General features: G+C 47.8%; 1 protein-coding gene and 1 pseudogene across 3 annotated transcripts in view; one reads left to right on the top strand and one right to left on the bottom strand.

Annotated features, from left to right (window-relative positions):
* Positions 1 to 7,399, top strand: part of SBF2 (SET binding factor 2) — a 489,527-nt gene extending 482,128 nt beyond the window's left edge. For all 3 annotated transcript variants that reach the window (XM_023239559.2, XM_023239558.2, XM_023239557.2), the window contains 4 exons: positions 901 to 1,094; positions 1,789 to 1,876; positions 4,537 to 4,668; positions 5,660 to 7,399. In XM_023239559.2, coding sequence (XP_023095327.2) covers positions 901 to 1,094; positions 1,789 to 1,876; positions 4,537 to 4,668; positions 5,660 to 5,758 — 513 coding nt within the window. In that variant the 3' untranslated portion in view covers positions 5,759 to 7,399. The remainder of the gene's footprint in view (positions 1 to 900; positions 1,095 to 1,788; positions 1,877 to 4,536; positions 4,669 to 5,659) is intronic.
* Positions 7,400 to 12,110: 4,711 nt separating this feature from the next.
* LOC102899545 lies at positions 12,111 to 16,442 on the bottom strand (annotated as a pseudogene).
* Between the last annotated feature and the right edge of the window lie 1,642 nt (positions 16,443 to 18,084).

Below are 18,084 nucleotides of genomic sequence, written 5' to 3'. Positions count from 1 at the left end.
AAAACATACATATAAAAGGGATTTGCCATACATACTATTTATTTATTTATTTATTTTATTTATTTATTTTGAGAGAGAGAGAGAGAGAGCAAGCAGGGGAAGGGCAGGGAGAGAGGGGAGAGAGAATCCCAAGCAGGCCCTTCACTGTCAGCATAGAGCCTGACTCGGGGCTGAATCCCACAAACTGTGAGATCATGACCTGAGCTGAAACCAGGAATCAGACACTTAACCTACTGACCCACCCAGGTGCCCCCTATACATACTATTTTTTTTTATTTTTTTTTTAACGTTTTATTTATTTTTGAGACAGGGAGAGACAGAGCATGAACAGGGAGGGTCAGAGAGAGGGAGACACAGAATCTGAAACAGGCTCCAGGCTCTGAGCTGTCAGCACAGAGCCCGATGCGGGGCTCGAACTCACAGACCGTGAGATCATGACCTGAGCCGAAGTTGGATGCTTAACCGACTGAGCCACCCAGGCGCCCCATACATACTATTTTAAAACCTGCTTTCTTTTTTACTTACTATGAGGCATACATGGCCTCCCATTGGTCACTGTATATAAACCAGCATGGTAGTTTTAATGGCTTCTAGAATTCCATTGATGGAAATATTTTTTTAACCAGTCCCCTAATGATAGACATGTAGGTTGTTTCTGAATTTTTTCTTTTATAAACAACTGCAGGATAAACCTCTTTGTACATATACTTTGTGTATTTTGCTCCAGTTTTCTCTTTGACATAAATTTTCAGAAATGAAATTATTGGATTAGTTGCTCAATAAAATCTTTGTAAAACTTTCCTAGCTCTTTTTTTTTTTTCATTTAAAATGCAAATGTATTACCTTCTATTTTGGGGGGTGGAGGGATGTGTTTTTTCCTGAAGTATAGTTCTTTTTCAGCCCCAGAGACACCCTTCAGGCTCCCCAGGAATTGTGTCTACCAACCTACCTTCCTATCAGAAGAGGTCTCTGCTGCACCTGCCAGACAGCAGCACCGGGGAGGAGCAGAGTGCCAGCATCTCCCCATCCAATGGAGTGGACCGGAGAGCGGCCACGCTGTACAGCCAGTACACAACCAAGAATGACGAGAACAGGTGGGCGCGCTGAGCCCTGCCTGCGGCTGCACCACAGGCCCTTCAATCAGCCAGGCCTGTGCGGTACTGCCTCCTATAAACTTAAATGGGTTTGCCACGTAACTGGGTTTGCCTCGATTCTTTCTTTGTTCCTATTTTAAATGTGTCAAAGGGGTCTTTAAAGAGGAAAAATCAAAATTACAACTAAAATAATGTCAAGAGGTTATAGCTATTTGTGGTTGAGTCCTGATTATCGTTATCTCATGTCTGTCAGATCTCTTGAGGGAACGTATGTTAGTCAGCACTTTTGTGGTGGCACACGTCAGAAGGCCAGCTCGTGCGAGCTAGCTCAAGCAAAAAGGAATTTACTCACGTAGACTGGGAGGGCCAAGGATGTGCCAGTTTCTCACATAGTATCTTCAAGCTTCTGTTCATTTGCTGGCTCTGCTTTCCTCTGTGGGTTGCATCATTCCCAGCATGGCACAAAAGATGGCTACCGTGAGCTCCAAACCTCACAAATTTGGTAATTCCAGCAGAAAGAGGCAGTCTTTCCCCCATAAGTCTAGTAGAAGAATTCTGGAGAGAATTCTGATTGCCTTTTTGGGGGACTATCTGAGAGAAAGAGAGACTTGACAGACAAAAACAACAGACATCCTCTTCACAGTACTTTTTAAATGAAAACCAAAGTTAACTGACCTGTCATCATTTCTTCTAGGTCCTTCGAAGGAACACTTTACAAAAGAGGGGCTCTGCTGAAAGGTTGGAAGCCCCGTTGGTTTGTGTTGGATGTAACAAAACATCAGGTAATACTGTCAAAGCCTACAGAAATCACTTTTCTCTAAGCTAGGCTCAGTCCCTGGCTGTTGTACAACTCTAAACAGACAGACACATCCCTCATGTTCAGACAAGGCCTCACATATGCTGCCTGTGGGCTTCTTCAAGGACTCAGCATGTCCCTGACTTAGGGCAGTAGCCTTCCGAGGGAAGGTCCAAAGTAGCTCTGCCTGATGTATACAGGCAGAGGCAGTGACACTGGGGCCCAGAGCATTAAGAGCACTAGAACTCGGCTTTTCATCCTCAAATATCTTCTGCTGCCTGCTCTTAAAACCCAGGCTAGGAGAGGACCTGAGCTTTTCAGTGGGTTGCATTCCACATGCATATATAGAGCCTGTGCTTGGGAGCAGTCCTCAGAATACAGATTACCTTCATTTTTGCAGCATAAAGCATCCATTCAAAACTGAGGGCATTAATTTATTTGACAAACATTTATTGCTCATCACGTACTGGTTACTAAAGAAAGCATCATTTTCCCTCAAAATGAGAGCACCAGTGGAGAGAGGGGACCCTGAAATAGGCAGAAGGGGCTATACCCACTCAAAGAGGGAATTCTCACCAAGCAAGTACTAGCCTGGACCTCACTCGCCATGTTGGGAAGTCCTTTGTCCATTGTTAGGTTCTTAGCTATTGCTACAGCAACCCCTGCAATTCTTAGTATCATGATCTTTGCTCCAGTAATCTCAGGGGTGAGGGATCCCTACCCAAACCTCCAGCCCCTCCATACCCTTCCATGGTGACATTCTCATGGCCTCCAAATATTCTGACTGTGGGCCTCACTCTACCTTGGAACTGACTGCTCAGCCTGAGGCAGAAGGGTACACATCTTGATTCTCAGTGCATTCATTTCTAAAATGGACTCTGCTGAGAAAGATACAAACTGGTACCCCTATACAGTGCTCTGGTCGTACGTGCACCTCGGAAACTCTTTCCAGCTACAGATTTGAAATGGGGATCACATTTCCCTCTGCTCAGGGAATTTCATAAAAGTTACACAGTCTCTGTGGAAGAATATAGAGAATTGATTTACAAATATGCAATGGAAGCCCTTGGTGGGGGGGGGGAGGGGTTGTACTTTAAAATAACAATGTGTCTGAAATCATAGAGCCTACACTGTGGAGAAAAGTTCCATTAAACCACTAAATATAACATAGGACAATGTCATAATTTTTCTGTAATTTACAGTTACACCAAATTATACTTGCATTCTTACCGATCTTTTGGATTTAACACGAAAGGTATATAGTTTTTCCATTTAGACCTACTTATACCATGCCTGACTGGAGAGACAGAAAAGCCTGAGGCCAGAACCACAGTGACAGAGGCATCAGACCCTTTCCTACTGTGTAAGTTAGAGAGTGAAATCCAGACTCATTTAGTTAGAGAGTGATATCCAGTCCTGGCACGTGATAACCATTCAGTCAAATGGTGAGCTATTTATTGTTTTTCAAAAATCAATTTAAATGTTTGTTTATTTATTTATTTATTTTGAGAGAGAGATTGAGAGAGTGTGTGTGTGTGAGTGCAAGCAGCAAAGACGGACAGAGAGAGAGAGAGAGAGAGAGACAATCTCAAGCAGGCTCCATACAGTCAGCACAGAGCCCGATGTGTGGCTTGACCCCATGAACCCATGAGATCATGACCTGAGCTGAAATCAAGAGTCAGACATGTAACTTGAGTGAGCCACCCAGGTGGTGCCCCTCAAAAATCACTTTAGATTTACATGTGGTTTGGCAACTTGTATTTTTTATATGGTATATCTTGAACATACTTTCCTACCAGTTCATATAGATCTTCCTTATAATTTTTGAAAAGCTATATATAGTAGTCTGTATCATTGATATAATTAACCAACCATCATTTAATTAACCAACACCCCAATGAAAGACAGATACATCTTTTCAGTTTTTACCTGATCAAAACAGTGCTGAAGGAAGCCTCTTTATGTGTATCTCTGCATGCTTGTGGGATTATTTCTGTAGGATACATTTCTAGAGGTGAGAAGGTATATCAATAGGCATAAACATTTTAAATTTTAGATGATATTGCCAAATTGTCCAAAAAGTTTCTAACAAATTATATTTCCACTAGCAATGTTTGAGAATACCTAGTGCCTTGCCCTCACCGTGAATATTTCTTAATCTAAGTGAAAAGTGAAATCTTACTGATTACATCCCTTTTCTTTCATCAGTGAGGTTGCCCATCTTTTTAAATGTTTATAGGTCTTTTGCATTTCCTCTGTGACTTACCTGTTGAGATTTTTTTGACCATTTTTCTACTAAATTGTTTATCTTTTTCTTATCAATTTCTAGGAATTCTGCATATTTTTCTAAACAACCTCTTTTATATGTTACATATATTTTTTCCAATGGTTAGCTGACATTTAGTTTTAGTTTTTAACATGTAATACTTTTATCCATTCGAATTTCAGAAAAATATGTCTCTTTCCTCCTTTCTGTCAGCCACCTAGTCCTCCTTCCGAAAAGCAACAGTGTTTTTATTTTCTTGCTTATTATTTCAGACACAGTTTAGCAAGGTACAGAGGCAAGTATTCAAATACATTTTGAAAAGTCATACCATTTTCCTTTTCTGTGTCTCTTATTTCCCACCTGTATCCTTTTGGTTCCAGCTGCGATACTATGACTCAGGTGAGGACACAAGCTGTAAAGGCCACATTGATCTGGCTGAAGTAGAAATGGTCATCCCTGCTGGCCCTAGCATGGGAGCCCCAAAGCACACAAGTGACAAGGCTTTCTTTGATGTAAGTTGATCTCACTACATCTCACTAGAAAACCTGGCTCTGTCTGTACGTGATTCCTTACAATCCATCCACCTCCAAGAATTATGGGGCCTCAGAGCAATTGGTGGTGACAGATGATAACCCCTTGGCTATGGAAATTGCTCCAGAGCTTGAACTTAGCACTCGATCCCCAAACCTGACATCTCCAAGCTGTCCATCTCCAAGCTGTGGTGCGCTGCTTTGCACAAAGGACTCCTTTACTGGGTGTCCAGCCACACATGGAAGCAGATGAATTCCTTGATAAAAACATTGTTAGTTATTTTATTCACCACCTATTCAAGAACAGACACTACTTCCCTTTGGATCCAGTGGTCTTCATGTTTGACCATCCATAAAAATTGTCCTTAGTCATATATGATGACTGTTGGTCCTAACATCTTCAACAGCCCTTAGGTGAGCCTCAGGGCATTTGATGGGCCACATGATAGGGTTCTCATCCAGTTCCCATAGCCAAGCAGGGTTTCATAAAGAGCACAGCCACACTAAAGGGCTCTGCTCTGGCTATGAGGCCATTTACCTGATTCTGGGCTTCCAGTGTGTCCCCAACTTAAGCCTTTAGAGAAGGGGATGGAAAGAGGACAAGAAAGACAACTTCTTGGTGGGGGTGAATTTCCGGCTTCCCTGAGGAGCCCAGGGAGCTGCACTGCACTGCTCCCGGTGCAGTGCATGGGAGAGGCCCGAGGCTCCTGACCCTCCTCCTTAGGAGTAAGGCTCTCCTAGTACGTCTCCTTTTTCTGCCAGTGTCATTCTATTAACATCTACTGTGACTCTGGGGACCAAAGAAACAAAGTGACTATAATGGCAGTGACAGTATGGTAGCAGAGGGAAGAGAAAACATAGAGGTTTTGAAGCAGTACGGAGGGGAAGTTCACTGAGATTGATTCACACACTTGCCCAAAGCCATAAAACAGGCCTGCCTTTCATCTCTGCTTCTGTTCATTTGGTTTTGTAGCTCAAGACCAGCAAACGTGTGTATAACTTCTGTGCCCAGGATGGACAGAGTGCCCAGCAGTGGATGGACAGGATCCAGAGCTGTATCTCTGACGCCTGATGCCCATGGTCAACCCAAGCAAAAAAGAGGGAGGAAAGCCTCGTGCTGTCAGATAGAATAAAGTGCATGAATCCTTGAGGAAGCTGACAGCTTCCTCTTTGGTTCTGAGGAGTCATCCCAGGCCTGAGGTTCTTCTGCCCAGTCTTACCCAGTGCCCTCTTTGAACAATTGCTATGTCTGCTTAGCCTGAATGAATATGTCACAGAGGTCTGGTCGAGAACCCCAGGCACTCCCTGTATCTTGCACTAGGTTGTTCTAACAGGGTCTTAGTGGTTAGGGATCAGAAGAATGCTTCCTGAGCCAACTGTCACCCATCCCCTAGATAAATGGTTTCTATTTACTTGAGTCCTTCTCGATGAAACTAGATCCTTTTTGTTCCCCAAGGTCATAATTTCCTTGGAGAGCTTTCTGACAAGCAAAAATCAAAACCCCGCCAACACTATCTCATGTTCTACACAGAACAGATTTCTCAGCAGAATAGCTCCTACTCCTACTGCCTGACCTTAGAGATGCTCAGCTATCTGGTGCTGCCAAAAGGTGCTTCCATAACCCCTGCTCGGCCATGGGGGATCACAGCAAGAACATGAGTGCTCAGTGGCAGACGAGGAACACGCAGGATTCTCCTGAAGGAGAAAGACGGTCCAGGGAATGATGCAACAATGACAAGGCCAATGCAGGAAAATACTACTTTCAAAACACTGAATTTTCTAGGCCACAGGTGCCCTGAGGATCCAGGACTTTGTGTTCCTGTGTATTCTTCTGTTCCCTGACAGCTCCTTACACAGAATAACATGCAAAAAGCTGAATGCACTAACTCACAAACACTTGCACTGAACTCCTAATGAAGTGAAGGTGTTGGAAAGACAGAAGCCAGCTGTCTACAAGCACATTACACCTGTACCAGGGGCTGTGTCTGTGGCACAGTCAGATACCCAAACAGCACTTGTGCACGTGAACAGTAAGAACTGTTTGTAGATTTTCTCTACTTTTGATAACCTTGTGTTTGTTCAGCTAAAGATCCGAGGAATGCTGTTTGTTCCCTGTGAGGAGCAGCAGCATCTCTGCTACAGGCATTGCAGCCCAACTGGAGTCAGAGGTAGCTAGATTGCCGTTTTGAAATGTTAATATGTTAAATACCAAACTAATATTTCAAAAATATGTACATACGATTTCTATATCCTTGTTTTTCAGATAGCCTACTTATAATTTAATATAAAAGTAACTGATTCATGCATAAGATTTCAGTAATGAAAATAGTTCCCTTTTTAAAAAATAAAAAAAAACCACTTTGTCTTTGTAGATGAAAAATAAATCAGATTTTCAAATTTAAAATTACCTACATGCTAGGAAATAGACCTGTGTTAATATATAAGAAATTGGGGATAATAAGAATGAAGGATTTTTCTACCATTTTCATTTTATAAATTGCCACCTGTGAAAATGATTTTTGCACATTATTTGTATTTTTTCTTTGTATATGAAATAATTTTTTGTACTTTGTAAAATACGGAGCCCATTGTACCTTCAGCGATTTGAGACTGTATACAGTGCTTCTTTTATAACTGGATTCTTTTAACTTTCGTAAAGGTTACATGCCTTACATGCACTAACCACCCCGAATTAAATTTATTTCTTAAGAAAGAGCATCCCTCATTTACTGTGAAATAAAACTCATCGTGTAGTGCGTAGCACTAAGCAGGCAACATTCAGGATTTATATACGAGACTAAAAGCTCAAGAGTAAAACAGCCCATGTGGTGCCCTGGTTCTATTAATGCCATCACTGCCCTTTGCATAGAAGGTTACCAGAGACGTTGGACAAACTGGCATGAGCTTCTGGGTTCTGGACGTGCTGCTGCAGAGTTTAGGTAAGAGACCTGAAGCCACTGTTTGTGCTCTAATGAGATGTGTGAAATTGGTGAGGTCCTTTACATCATCTGGGTCACAGTTTTGCCACCTATGGTATGTGACAGTTTGTGAGAATTTTAAGCAGGATGAAGTGAACTCTGGTTGGGTGGCTGGTTTTTCTGCTTCAGGAAATTGTTAAATAGCACAAATGGGGATCAGTGATTTCAGTTCTGGACAACACTTCTTCTAGCTAAACCCTTGGAGTTTACCTTGGGGACCTTAGCTACATCTCAACATGTAGCCAACAGAATGCACATTCTCATCTCGGGGCTGAACCTGTAAGTCTGTTGATATCCAGGAGCCCTCTCTGAGCCAGGCAAAGAGGGCCCGTTGAGCCTTCAGATCTTCTCAGTCTAGAGGGTTCATGTGATCCAGGCAAGGGTTGGTCCCAGGCCTCTCTTCTTAGTGGCTGGTCCTGGGACCTGCCATTCTGCCCCTGCTGTGTCCCTGAGTTTCAGTCACAGGGGAAACAACTGAGATTAGGGGTTGAGCACAAGAATATCCAGATGCCCTTCATGCCTCAGATCTTAGCTGTGAAGGGGAGAAAAGCACTGGACTCCAAGGAAGAAGGACTAGGGCCTGGTACTGTGTCAGAGGCTTGACCGCCACCAGCCCCCCACCTTGGCACCTGTGACAGAGCCTGTCCGTGGCTGGGCTCTTGAAAGATGCAGATCTCAAAAGGAGCACATTCATACAGGTCTCACTCCCCAAACCCTTTGGCCCGAGTTCTTTATTCTCACTTCCCAGTGGCTCTCCTCCAGAGCTAGAGCTTATACTGTGAATGGTATGGCAGGTTTGCTTCTCAACAGAAATGGACATTTCTAGATATTTCATTGGAAGTTCTTTTAAGAGTTGTTAAGTAACCCCATCATCCTATAAAGAATTTCTGAACAGTCTCAAGCTGATAGCCGGGAAATGCCTTCAGCAGCAGCAACAGAAGCTATGAATTAAGCAAAGAATAAGACAGTATTGCTGAAGAGCTACAGCTTAGAGCAGCACTGTAAAATAGGTACATATTGGGGGCCATATAATGTATATTTCTTAATATTATTTCATTTTTGAGAGAGGAGGGGCAGAGAAAGGGGGAGACAGAGGATCTGAAGCAGGCTCTGCACCAACAGCACAGAGCATCACTCGGCTCAAACCCTTGAGCCAAGAGATCCTGACCTGAGCTGAAGTTGGATGTTTAACCAGCCAAGCCACCCAGGCACCCCTATAATGTATCTTTTTTGAAGTAAAAAGAAGTAGATGGAATTAATTTTAATAACATTTCATCTTATTTTCAAGATATTTTATTTAACCCAGTGTATCAAAAATATTTCAACATGTAATCAGTACAAAAAATTATCAACTCTCTGTCCTCATGCAGTTTACCCATTGGGCTTGGCCTCACTCAGGCTCAGTCCCAGAAGTAGTATTTCCATCTTATAGATGCTGTCAGGCCCATCCGTTTTTATGACCTGATGTATCCAAAAGAACCCAAGTCATAATGGGCAGTTTCAGATGTCCCTCTTGGTGTAACTTGGTCGAATGTTCTGTCTCTACCAGAGCCTAGTAACATGCCATAAACTGCTTCTCAAAATGTGCGTAATCCACAGTCACTGATAACGTGGCCCTGCTGTGGCATCCCAGAGGCCTATTTTGGGATTCTCCCACTGGGCTTGCCATAAGCTCCATGCTATTACATCTTTCCTCTTCCCACTGCTGACATTTCCAACACCTCCAGCTTCCAGGCTACCATGCCCGGACCTTTTTCAGAGCATTTTCCTGTCATGGGACCCCACCCCCCATAGCTGGCAGCTTTACACGTCACCCAGAATAATATGTTGCCTCTAACCCAAAGACGGTTGCCAGGCACTGTGCTCTCTTCACCATGGCAAGAGATACAATATGCAACAATTTATCTTATTCTTTACTTTTGCTTCCTTTTACTGACCACTGAAACCGCTTAAAAAGTTCACTAAAGTGGCAGGTCCTTAGGTCTTCATAGGTTTTATACGCTGTACTTGGAAGTGCATGTGACTTAACCATGGCCTCCAGCTTAGGGACACCTCTTACTCATCCTGCCTAATCAGCACCGGGTCATCGATGTAATGGATCGGTGTGACATTCTGTGGGATGTCCACACGGTCCTGACCTCTTAGGATTAAGACAGAGGGAAAGGCAGTTTACACAACCCTGAGGCAAAACTGTAAATGAATATTGTTGCCCATCCCATGTGAATAGGAACTGTTTCTGATCTTTTCTAATTGGAATGGAAAAGAACACATTGACCAAGTGACTGCAAACCACATACCTATGGCTTTATTAATCTGCTCTAGCTATGATTCCATGTCTGACACACAGCAGGGCTCCTACTTGGTTATACCTGAGGCAATCTCTCTAGTCTTGCTCCAAGATCCAGCCGATTCATGCAGAGGTCAGATGGGCAAATTAAATGGAGAAATGGTAAGGGACCACGACCCCTTCATCCTTTAAATTGTTAATGGTGGCATTAACTTCTGTCACATCCCCTGGTATGAGGTGAGTTTTTTTATTTTCTATCTTGGGCAAGGCAAAGGAGCAGGGAAATGGCAATTTCAGAAATTTGTACTTGGCCTTCTCTACTGCGATTTCTCCCACCCAGTAAGCCAGTGACCTGAGGTGGGGATCCCTTCAGGTCAGAGCAGGTAAGTTCTAACTAAGCAGTCGGGTACAAGGGCCTTCTGGGCAGCTTCGTGGACCCAGCAAGCCAGACCTTAGCCACAACTCCACTTTCTACCTGACCTCCACAGGCCTCCTTCTAAAAAAGGGCCCATGATGACACTTTGAGTCTCCAGATGTTAATGTCAACTAAACCTCTGTGTCTGCTAGTCCCCTTTCTTTTGTGAACAGTCACCCAAATACATTTCCCACCTTTGGGGAAAAACTCCAGGAACCATCACTATACATACTTGTTGCTGTTTGGCGGAGTCCTTCTTACTAGACATTGGCCTCCTCTTCAGTCAATGGGTCCCATATCTGCAAATTGGTTCAGGTCTGGGGACTGAGCAAGAGACCAAGAATTTCCCTTGTGCCTGCCTCCTGCACCTCCATTCCTGTCTGCTTTTTAAATTGCAGGTATTAAGCAGAGCCTTATTGGCTGCCTGGTTTGCCCCTAGGGACACCATGCTCTGTTAGCTTTCTCCGCAACTTTCTATGGGTTGAGCCCCCTTTCCTGCCCCTCTGTCATTACTGGCCTTACACAATGTATCCATTCCAGCACACCCACTTTTGCCAGCTTCTTTAATTTCTTCTTTACCATCTGCCAGGAAAACTCAGGTATTTCCATTTCACTGAGTGTTGGCCACTGCTTTTTCCAGACTTCTAAGAGCCACCCCAGCAGAATCTTCCCCATCCTCTAATGGCCCATCGAGGGTATTAAATCTGTGTCTCAACAGAGTGCCCCCAAATCCCTGAATGCTTGCTTTTCCAGTCTCACACCCACCCCCCGTAAGCATTCCCAAAATGCAATCCCAGGAGCATTCCCCTGGCTCCTGCCAGTGTCCGTGATAGTTACCATTCTTTCATGTAGTGTCTCTTTCCTCCATTATCAGGCCCAGTGTGTCCCCAGCTGGATTAGTCTGGAATTCAACCCTAATTACTGTCCTAGGCTACCAGGAGAGGAAGTGGGGGCAGCACCTGAGAGGGTACCTGTTGCCCAGCAAGGGTGAGGCCTCTGTGGCATCTTTCAGCACAGCAGAGATGGGAGCTCTTAGGAGGAGGGATGGCCATCTCTGCAAGCATCAAGGGTCAGGAAGGCTGCAGCACCAACATCTTCAGGGGCATCCATCCTGATGTCTTTAGCTCATGTTTCAGGGTTCCAGTTTTTCCCCACCAGGGCCTGACCTTCACATAACTACCTTGGCTGAGCAATCAGACTTATCTGTGCAACTCTTATCTCCCGCCCGCCTCTCAGCTGTATCTGTTCTCCACTGCCAGAGATAAGGACTTCTTTGTAAGCTACCGTGGAGGCCTGCCGGCTCTCACACCTCCCTGTTAACTGCTTGTCAGTGGCCCATAGTCCCTCTTCATCCCTCTGCAGAACATCAGCATGAGTTCACAGTAATCAGCCAACTTTTTGAGGGCCTTGTTCCCAGCCCCCTTATTTTTCGAATGCCTGGATTATCACACCTACCTCAACATTCTTCTCCAGGAAACTGGAAAATTCCCCAATGAAATATTCCCAGTGAAATATTTGAGCTGCTACCTTGCTTTAGGGACTATCTGGGGCCCCCATCAACCAGGACAGCATCCTCCTCCCCATCCGCCGTGACAGTCCCAGATCCCCATCTTGCCACTGTTTTCCTCAGACCGCTTATGTTAGTTCTGGTCCTTCCACTAAGACAGGACTCTGCATGCAAAAGACTTACAGAGTGAACAGGTATGAGAGTAGGTGAGCAGGACACTGGTCAGGGAGCGGGGTGGGGTGGGGGTGGTGAGAGGGACATCAGTGATGTAGGTTTGACCCCTGTGAACAAGAGACAAGAGGATGGAAGGTGGGGTGGAAGAGTCTTGGGCTGCAGTTCAGATCTAAAAATAGCAAGGCCAGTGGGGAGCCCTGTGTGCCAAAACTGCCCACCAGGGAAATCTTGTATCTCCCTAGAAGAAACCCACCTTAGTCACTGGCTGACAGCAGCCTGTGGGCCTCAGCGTAAAAACTGTGATGGCTATCGGAGCACAGTCGCGGGGGCTAGTCTGAAATCTGAGAGGTGCATTTTCATGGCCACCACCCAAGGTCCAGGTACTTCTCTTTTGGATCTCTAGACCCAAAGGAACAAAGGTGTCAGCGTTTTCTACCTGAGGGCAGTATATACTGAAGCTTCTGGCTCTGTCACATAGTAGCTTTTTTGGCCTAACTTCTCTGAGCCTTATTTTCCTCACCTATAAAATGGGGATGAAAGCTGCGTACCTGGATAAAAGTACCCAGGACAAATGGATTCTCAACATAGCATTGATTGAATCAGATTTACTCAAATATGTAATAAACACCTAGTACAGCCTGGGCATGGGCACTCTTTCAGTCTCAAGAAGTCTCTGGATGAGTAAGATACAGCACAGGCCCAAAGAGCTCGCAACCAAAAGAGACAGACCATCTGTGGTGTGCCGAATAAAGCCCCCCATGCCCGAAGACGTGTGCATCCAAATCCCCAGGATTTGTGAACATGCTACGTGACATGGCAAAGGACAATTAAGGTTGCAGATGAAATTAAGGCTGCTCATCAGCTGACCTCAAGGTCATCTTGGATGGGTCCAGTGTCATCACACGGGTGCTTATAAGTTGAAGGAGGAGGCAGAAGTGAGTGGCAGAGAGATGCAACATGAGAAACACGGCCAATCATTGCAGGCTTTGAAGATGGAAGGGGCCATGGGCCAAAGAATGTGGGCAGCCTTTGGAAGCTGGAGGAGGCAAGGAAACATTCTCCCCTGAAGCCTCCAGAAGGAATGCAGGCCTGCTGACACCTTGAGACCCATTTGGACTTCAGACCTTCAGAACTGTAAGATAATATATCTGTTTGTTTTGTTACAGAAATTAACCCATTTACTATAGGCTAGCTATGTTTCAAATGGTAGAGCTTCTACTGGCCTGCCAACTCCTTCAGTCTTCTGATGGCTGACTTTACTGTAACAGGAGAAGTGGTGTTGTAGGGCCGGGCACCACTGGCTACCATTTTCATGCAGGAACCACAAGGCCAGATCCCCACAGCTCACCTCTTCGTCTTGGTTTTGCCACAGAAGGAGCAAGTATCCTTGGTATGCTGACTTATTTCATATTTTCTTCACCATTTTCCTGAGGGAGGCACCATAACAGGTCCCATATTTACCAATGATTCCAACCTTCTTGGTGCATTTAACCATGTTGCCGCAAACTAGATCCGAGCCCAGAGAGCAATAAATCTGTTGTTTTAAGCCACTAAATCTATAGTAATGTGTTAGAACAGCAACAGGAAATTAATATGGCATGACACAAATGCCCCACAGTGATGTGTGCAGCGACAGAAGTGTGTGCAGGGCACAGGAGCCCAGGACAGGGACACTGGATGCGGGATGGCCCAAGGAGAGGCAAGAGGGAGGCAGAGGGCTGAAGTGCCATGGGAGATGTGGGCTTCGGGGGCTGTACTTGCAGGGGGTTACTGCAAGACCCTGGGGGGCTGGGGGCACTCACACACATACATGCAAACACATCCTGACACACAGACAATAGACAAGGCATGCATGTTCACCATGTACACTTGCACATGTACCCACCCTAGTGTCACAGGCACTTTATGTGCACACTGACACAAGCCCACCTGTCACCTAGAGTCCACCAGTGTTTGGCACCCTCTCTCAACATCCACATTTCCTAGGGGCAGCTGAGTTTAGCAGGTGGGGCTGGGGGTCCCTGCTGTGACCCTATCACTTGAGACGTCACCAGTGGGAGGCAGCTGGGAGTTATTTCTCTGCTGGGGCTTCAGTATGTGAGGTGCTACGGCAAGCCTGACCATGCACATGTTCCCCTCAAACCTCCTACTGTAGGATGGAGCCTACTATGAATGAGCCAGTCACCCCAAATCAGACCGTCCATCTTCCTGTGCATTTGTCTGCCCATGATTCATTCAGTCAACATGCTTTTATTAGTAGTTGCTATGTGCTGGTGCCCGTTCTGGCTACTTTGGACCCCAAGTAAAATAAGCCATTATCCGTACCTGCAAGGTATGATATCTAGCATAATCAGAGCTGTGACCTGGTGGGACAGCTAGGGTCCTGCAGAAAAATGGGAAGAGATCCTAGTCCAGCCCTGGGTGGGCATCCAGAGAAGACTTTCCAGCATGAAAAACTGATGTGACTGCAGTCATTTCAAAATAGAGTCAGGGAGGCCACTACGGAGAAACGGCCTTACCTGCCCTTGTTTGAACTGGGCAAAACAGCAGTTGTGTTAAGCGATTGTCCACAGAGTCAACAGGACAGCAGGCATCCTGGCCAAAAACTGTTGGTTGTGGACTTTCTGAAGACAGAGCAGTTAACTAAAGCGTACCAGGAATAGTTCTGTGTGTTAACAGAATAGTCAGTGCACACAGCAGTGCAGCCTGTTTGTACCAAGTCATGGAATTACCAGCCTTCCTCCTTCCCATAAAACCCCTTGCTTTCACCTAAAGGCAAGATGCTTCGCTGGTTACTGCCAGAATCTGTGCTCCCCAAACTGCAATTCTCTGATCCCAAATACACACTCGTTTGCCTCTTGTCGTGACTATTTTCAGGTTGACACCTGAATAAATGACATTTATGCTAAGTCTCAGGCCAGGAAGGAGGTAGCTGGGCGAAGAAGGCTCCATGGTTTGGAGAGGTCAGATGACCTTCCCCGGTCAGACGATAGTGTCTGATGGAGGTGGGTTCAGACCCAGGCTTGAGCGACTGAGTCCTGGTCTCACCCTCCCCAGCCATCTTACTTCAACCAGGCCAATCTTGGGGCCAGAGAATGGACAGTACAGGGGACCTGAAACCTTACCTCCCACCCAGCCAGGCCGGGCCACTTAGAAGGTCATTCAAGGCCAAGAGCACACTTCTATGACCTCACCCTCCTGGGGACTGGACCAGGACATAAAGTTTCCTCTGCTGGTGGAATGAGCTAAGGCCTCCAAGGAGAGGACAGAGGGGCCCACAACCGACTCAGCACCCTTACACCCTCTCAGCACAAGCTGTCCACCCCACAGACCGCCTGAGAAGCATATATCTCTATCCGAAAGCAAGGGTTCCTGCCAAGAGGAGCACAGGCCTGGCCCAGCTTGCCCCCCACTGTCACACAGCTCAGCAAAGCAGGGCCTTCCAGGAAATGCAGGCCTGGCCAGAAGAAACAGAGTTCAGGGCTTAGAACAGGGATGCTCATGTGATCCTGATGAGAGCTGGTCCTGTCTGAGCCTATTTCCTCATCTGAAAGTGAGGTTGGGCTCGTTTCTCTTAAAGCTTCAGCAGCTGTGATGCTCTTTTTTGTGTCTGCTCCACAGTCTCTGGCCCCATTCCAGCCTAAGGGTTGCACACCAGATGCCTGGTCCCTGCAGAGAGTCCCCGACTCTGGCCTCAGAGATCCACCTCCTCACTCCCCACAGGTCCCCCGAGGTTCGAGGTTCAGTGCAGCCCCAGCCAGAGGAATGTGAGCCATTCCCGGCATCTCCTCCCCTGTGGCCAGCCCAGAGAGGGGCTGGGGCCTCTGGGCCATTCTGACAGGAAATTAGCTGGGCCTGGCCTTCCCCACTACCAGCTGCTCTGCTGACCCTGACCCCATGTTTTCTGAAACCTGATACTGCAAATTTCAGAGCCTCTTCTCCATTCCCTAGGAGGCCTGGCTGAGCTCTGTGTCTAACCTCCAGCCTGCATGCGGGTTAGCCTTCCTGCCCTGGAAACTGCAGCCCTGCTATGACCCTAAGGAGGCCCTACTCTCTCTAGGAGAGTAGTATCCTCATGTCTGAGGCTCACGGCAGAACCCATTGTGCAGAGTGGCTACAACATGGCTTGGAGGGAGGCAAGTGAGAGGGGATGTGGAAAGACCACTTAAGTGGCTGTTGTGGTCCAGGAAACAGTGACAGTGGTTTGGATTAGGAAGGGACAGCAAAGATGTAAAGAACTGTACAGAGTCCTAAGTTATCTAGGTCGGAGAATGAAACAGGTGGTGGTCTGGCCATGGAGGCTGCATGGAGAGGTGTCTGAGGCCCCCTGGGTTCCTAAGTTGCACAACAGGATGCCTGGTGGTGCCTCTTGGGGGACGGGGGGGGGGGGGGGGGGGCAGTGATTACCCGGGGCTGAGCAGGGCTGTGGGAGAAGAGAATTGACCCCAAGTTTGGCCTTGCACCATGGAGGCTGAGGTGACTTTCAGATGTCCTAGTGAGCATCTGTATACAGAGAGGAATGAGCTGGAGATGAACCCTAGGGAGGCAGAAAAATAGATGGTAACCCAAGCAGAGACACGATGCCACCAGTGAGAGTTCAGAGAAGAGGAGAGAGCCAGCCCGCGCCCAAGGACAGGAATGCTGGCTGGCTGGTGACGGGTGGACCTGGAGGGAGCGGCAAGGAGCAGCCTGTGATGTAGGAAGAACCCAAGAATGCTGTGCCTGCAAGGACGGCAGAAGGGCGGTTCAAGAGTCCGCTGCTGGAAGCTGCTGGACGACTACGAAGAGGAAGACTGAAGTGTCCCTGGGTCACAGGCGACTTAAGGGCGCGCGTTCTAGGGGAGTGAGGTGCCCAGAAGGCAGGCTGCAGTGGGCAGGGAGGCCATGAGAGGTGAGCAGCAGAGAGGCAAGGGGAGGAATTGCCCCGTGCACGGGCGGGAGCTGCGGCAGCGGATGGAGGGCTGTGGAGTCAAAGACAGGCTCTTGCTTGTTCGCTTTTAGGGCGAAGGAGATGCGAGCGTGTTTAAATGCAGCCGAGGAGGGCCCTGTCACCGAGCGGGCTCATAATAGCCGCGAAAGCAGGGATGACCACCAGAAAGGTGGCTTGGAGCCAGCGCCGGGCTTGTGAGGCCCACTGCGCCCCAAGGCTGAGCTAGAACGCCACGCGAGCGCGGTATCGGGCGCGCCGCTGTCCTCCTTGCCCCACGCTCCACGCTCCACGCCGCTGGCCGGAGGGGCAAGGACGCGCCGCTTACGCGCGCGCGCGCACGCACACGCACGCACGCGTACGACGGGAGGCTTGGGTAGCGCGGCGTGAAACTCTGCCCCAAAGCGGTTGTCTGTATTGGAGATGACGGTCTTAGACAGTCACGCACTCTGTCCTCGTCGGAGAGCACGAATGTGAAGTATTCCTGAGAAGTCAGGTAGCGTCCAGCGTCAGCTTCCATTCTGAATGACGGCAAGCTACTCTTGCACTACGTTTTCCACTCACAGGTTTTCCGTGAAGCCTGCCGTCCGCCTCCGCCTGGAAGGCGCCGGAGCCAGAGCCGCTGCCGCCCCGCGGCCCCGCGCTAAGCCCCGCTCCGCGAGACACACGCCCGCGCCTGGGCTGCAGGGCGGAGCCTGATGGCCACGTCGCCGCAGTGGTCCTCCCCGTGCGCGGCGCGTCTGAGCGGGCACCTCACCCGAGGCGGGCGCGGGAACACCGGTCGTGAGCGGGAAAGAGGGGTCGCCCGCCTCGCCTTTCCCGAGCTCTCAGCAGCTCCTGTCAGTCCCCCTCTGGCTTCATTTTCTCACCCCGTGTCTCGTGCTTTCCCTCCAGGCTGTCGGCCACTCCGCCCAGGGCGCCCGTGCTGCCTGTTGTCTGGAGCCGACAGCACTGGCGGGCCGCCCCGGACCCGGTCTCTTCCCTGCCCCCTCCCTGGACGGCTGGGGCACGGTCCCGTATGGTCCTCGCAAGTCCGGCCTAAAACTCTTGCCGAGCCCCAGCTGTGCCTGCTGACGCCTCCACGAGCTCCCGAGTGTGGGGCAGGTGCAC

Source organism: Felis catus, chromosome D1, assembly GCF_018350175.1.
Source record: "Felis catus isolate Fca126 chromosome D1, F.catus_Fca126_mat1.0, whole genome shotgun sequence".
NCBI classification, from domain to species: domain Eukaryota; kingdom Metazoa; phylum Chordata; class Mammalia; order Carnivora; family Felidae; genus Felis; species Felis catus.
The sequence above is the reverse complement of the archived record's forward strand: the minus strand, read 5'-3'. Positions and strand labels throughout refer to the sequence as shown.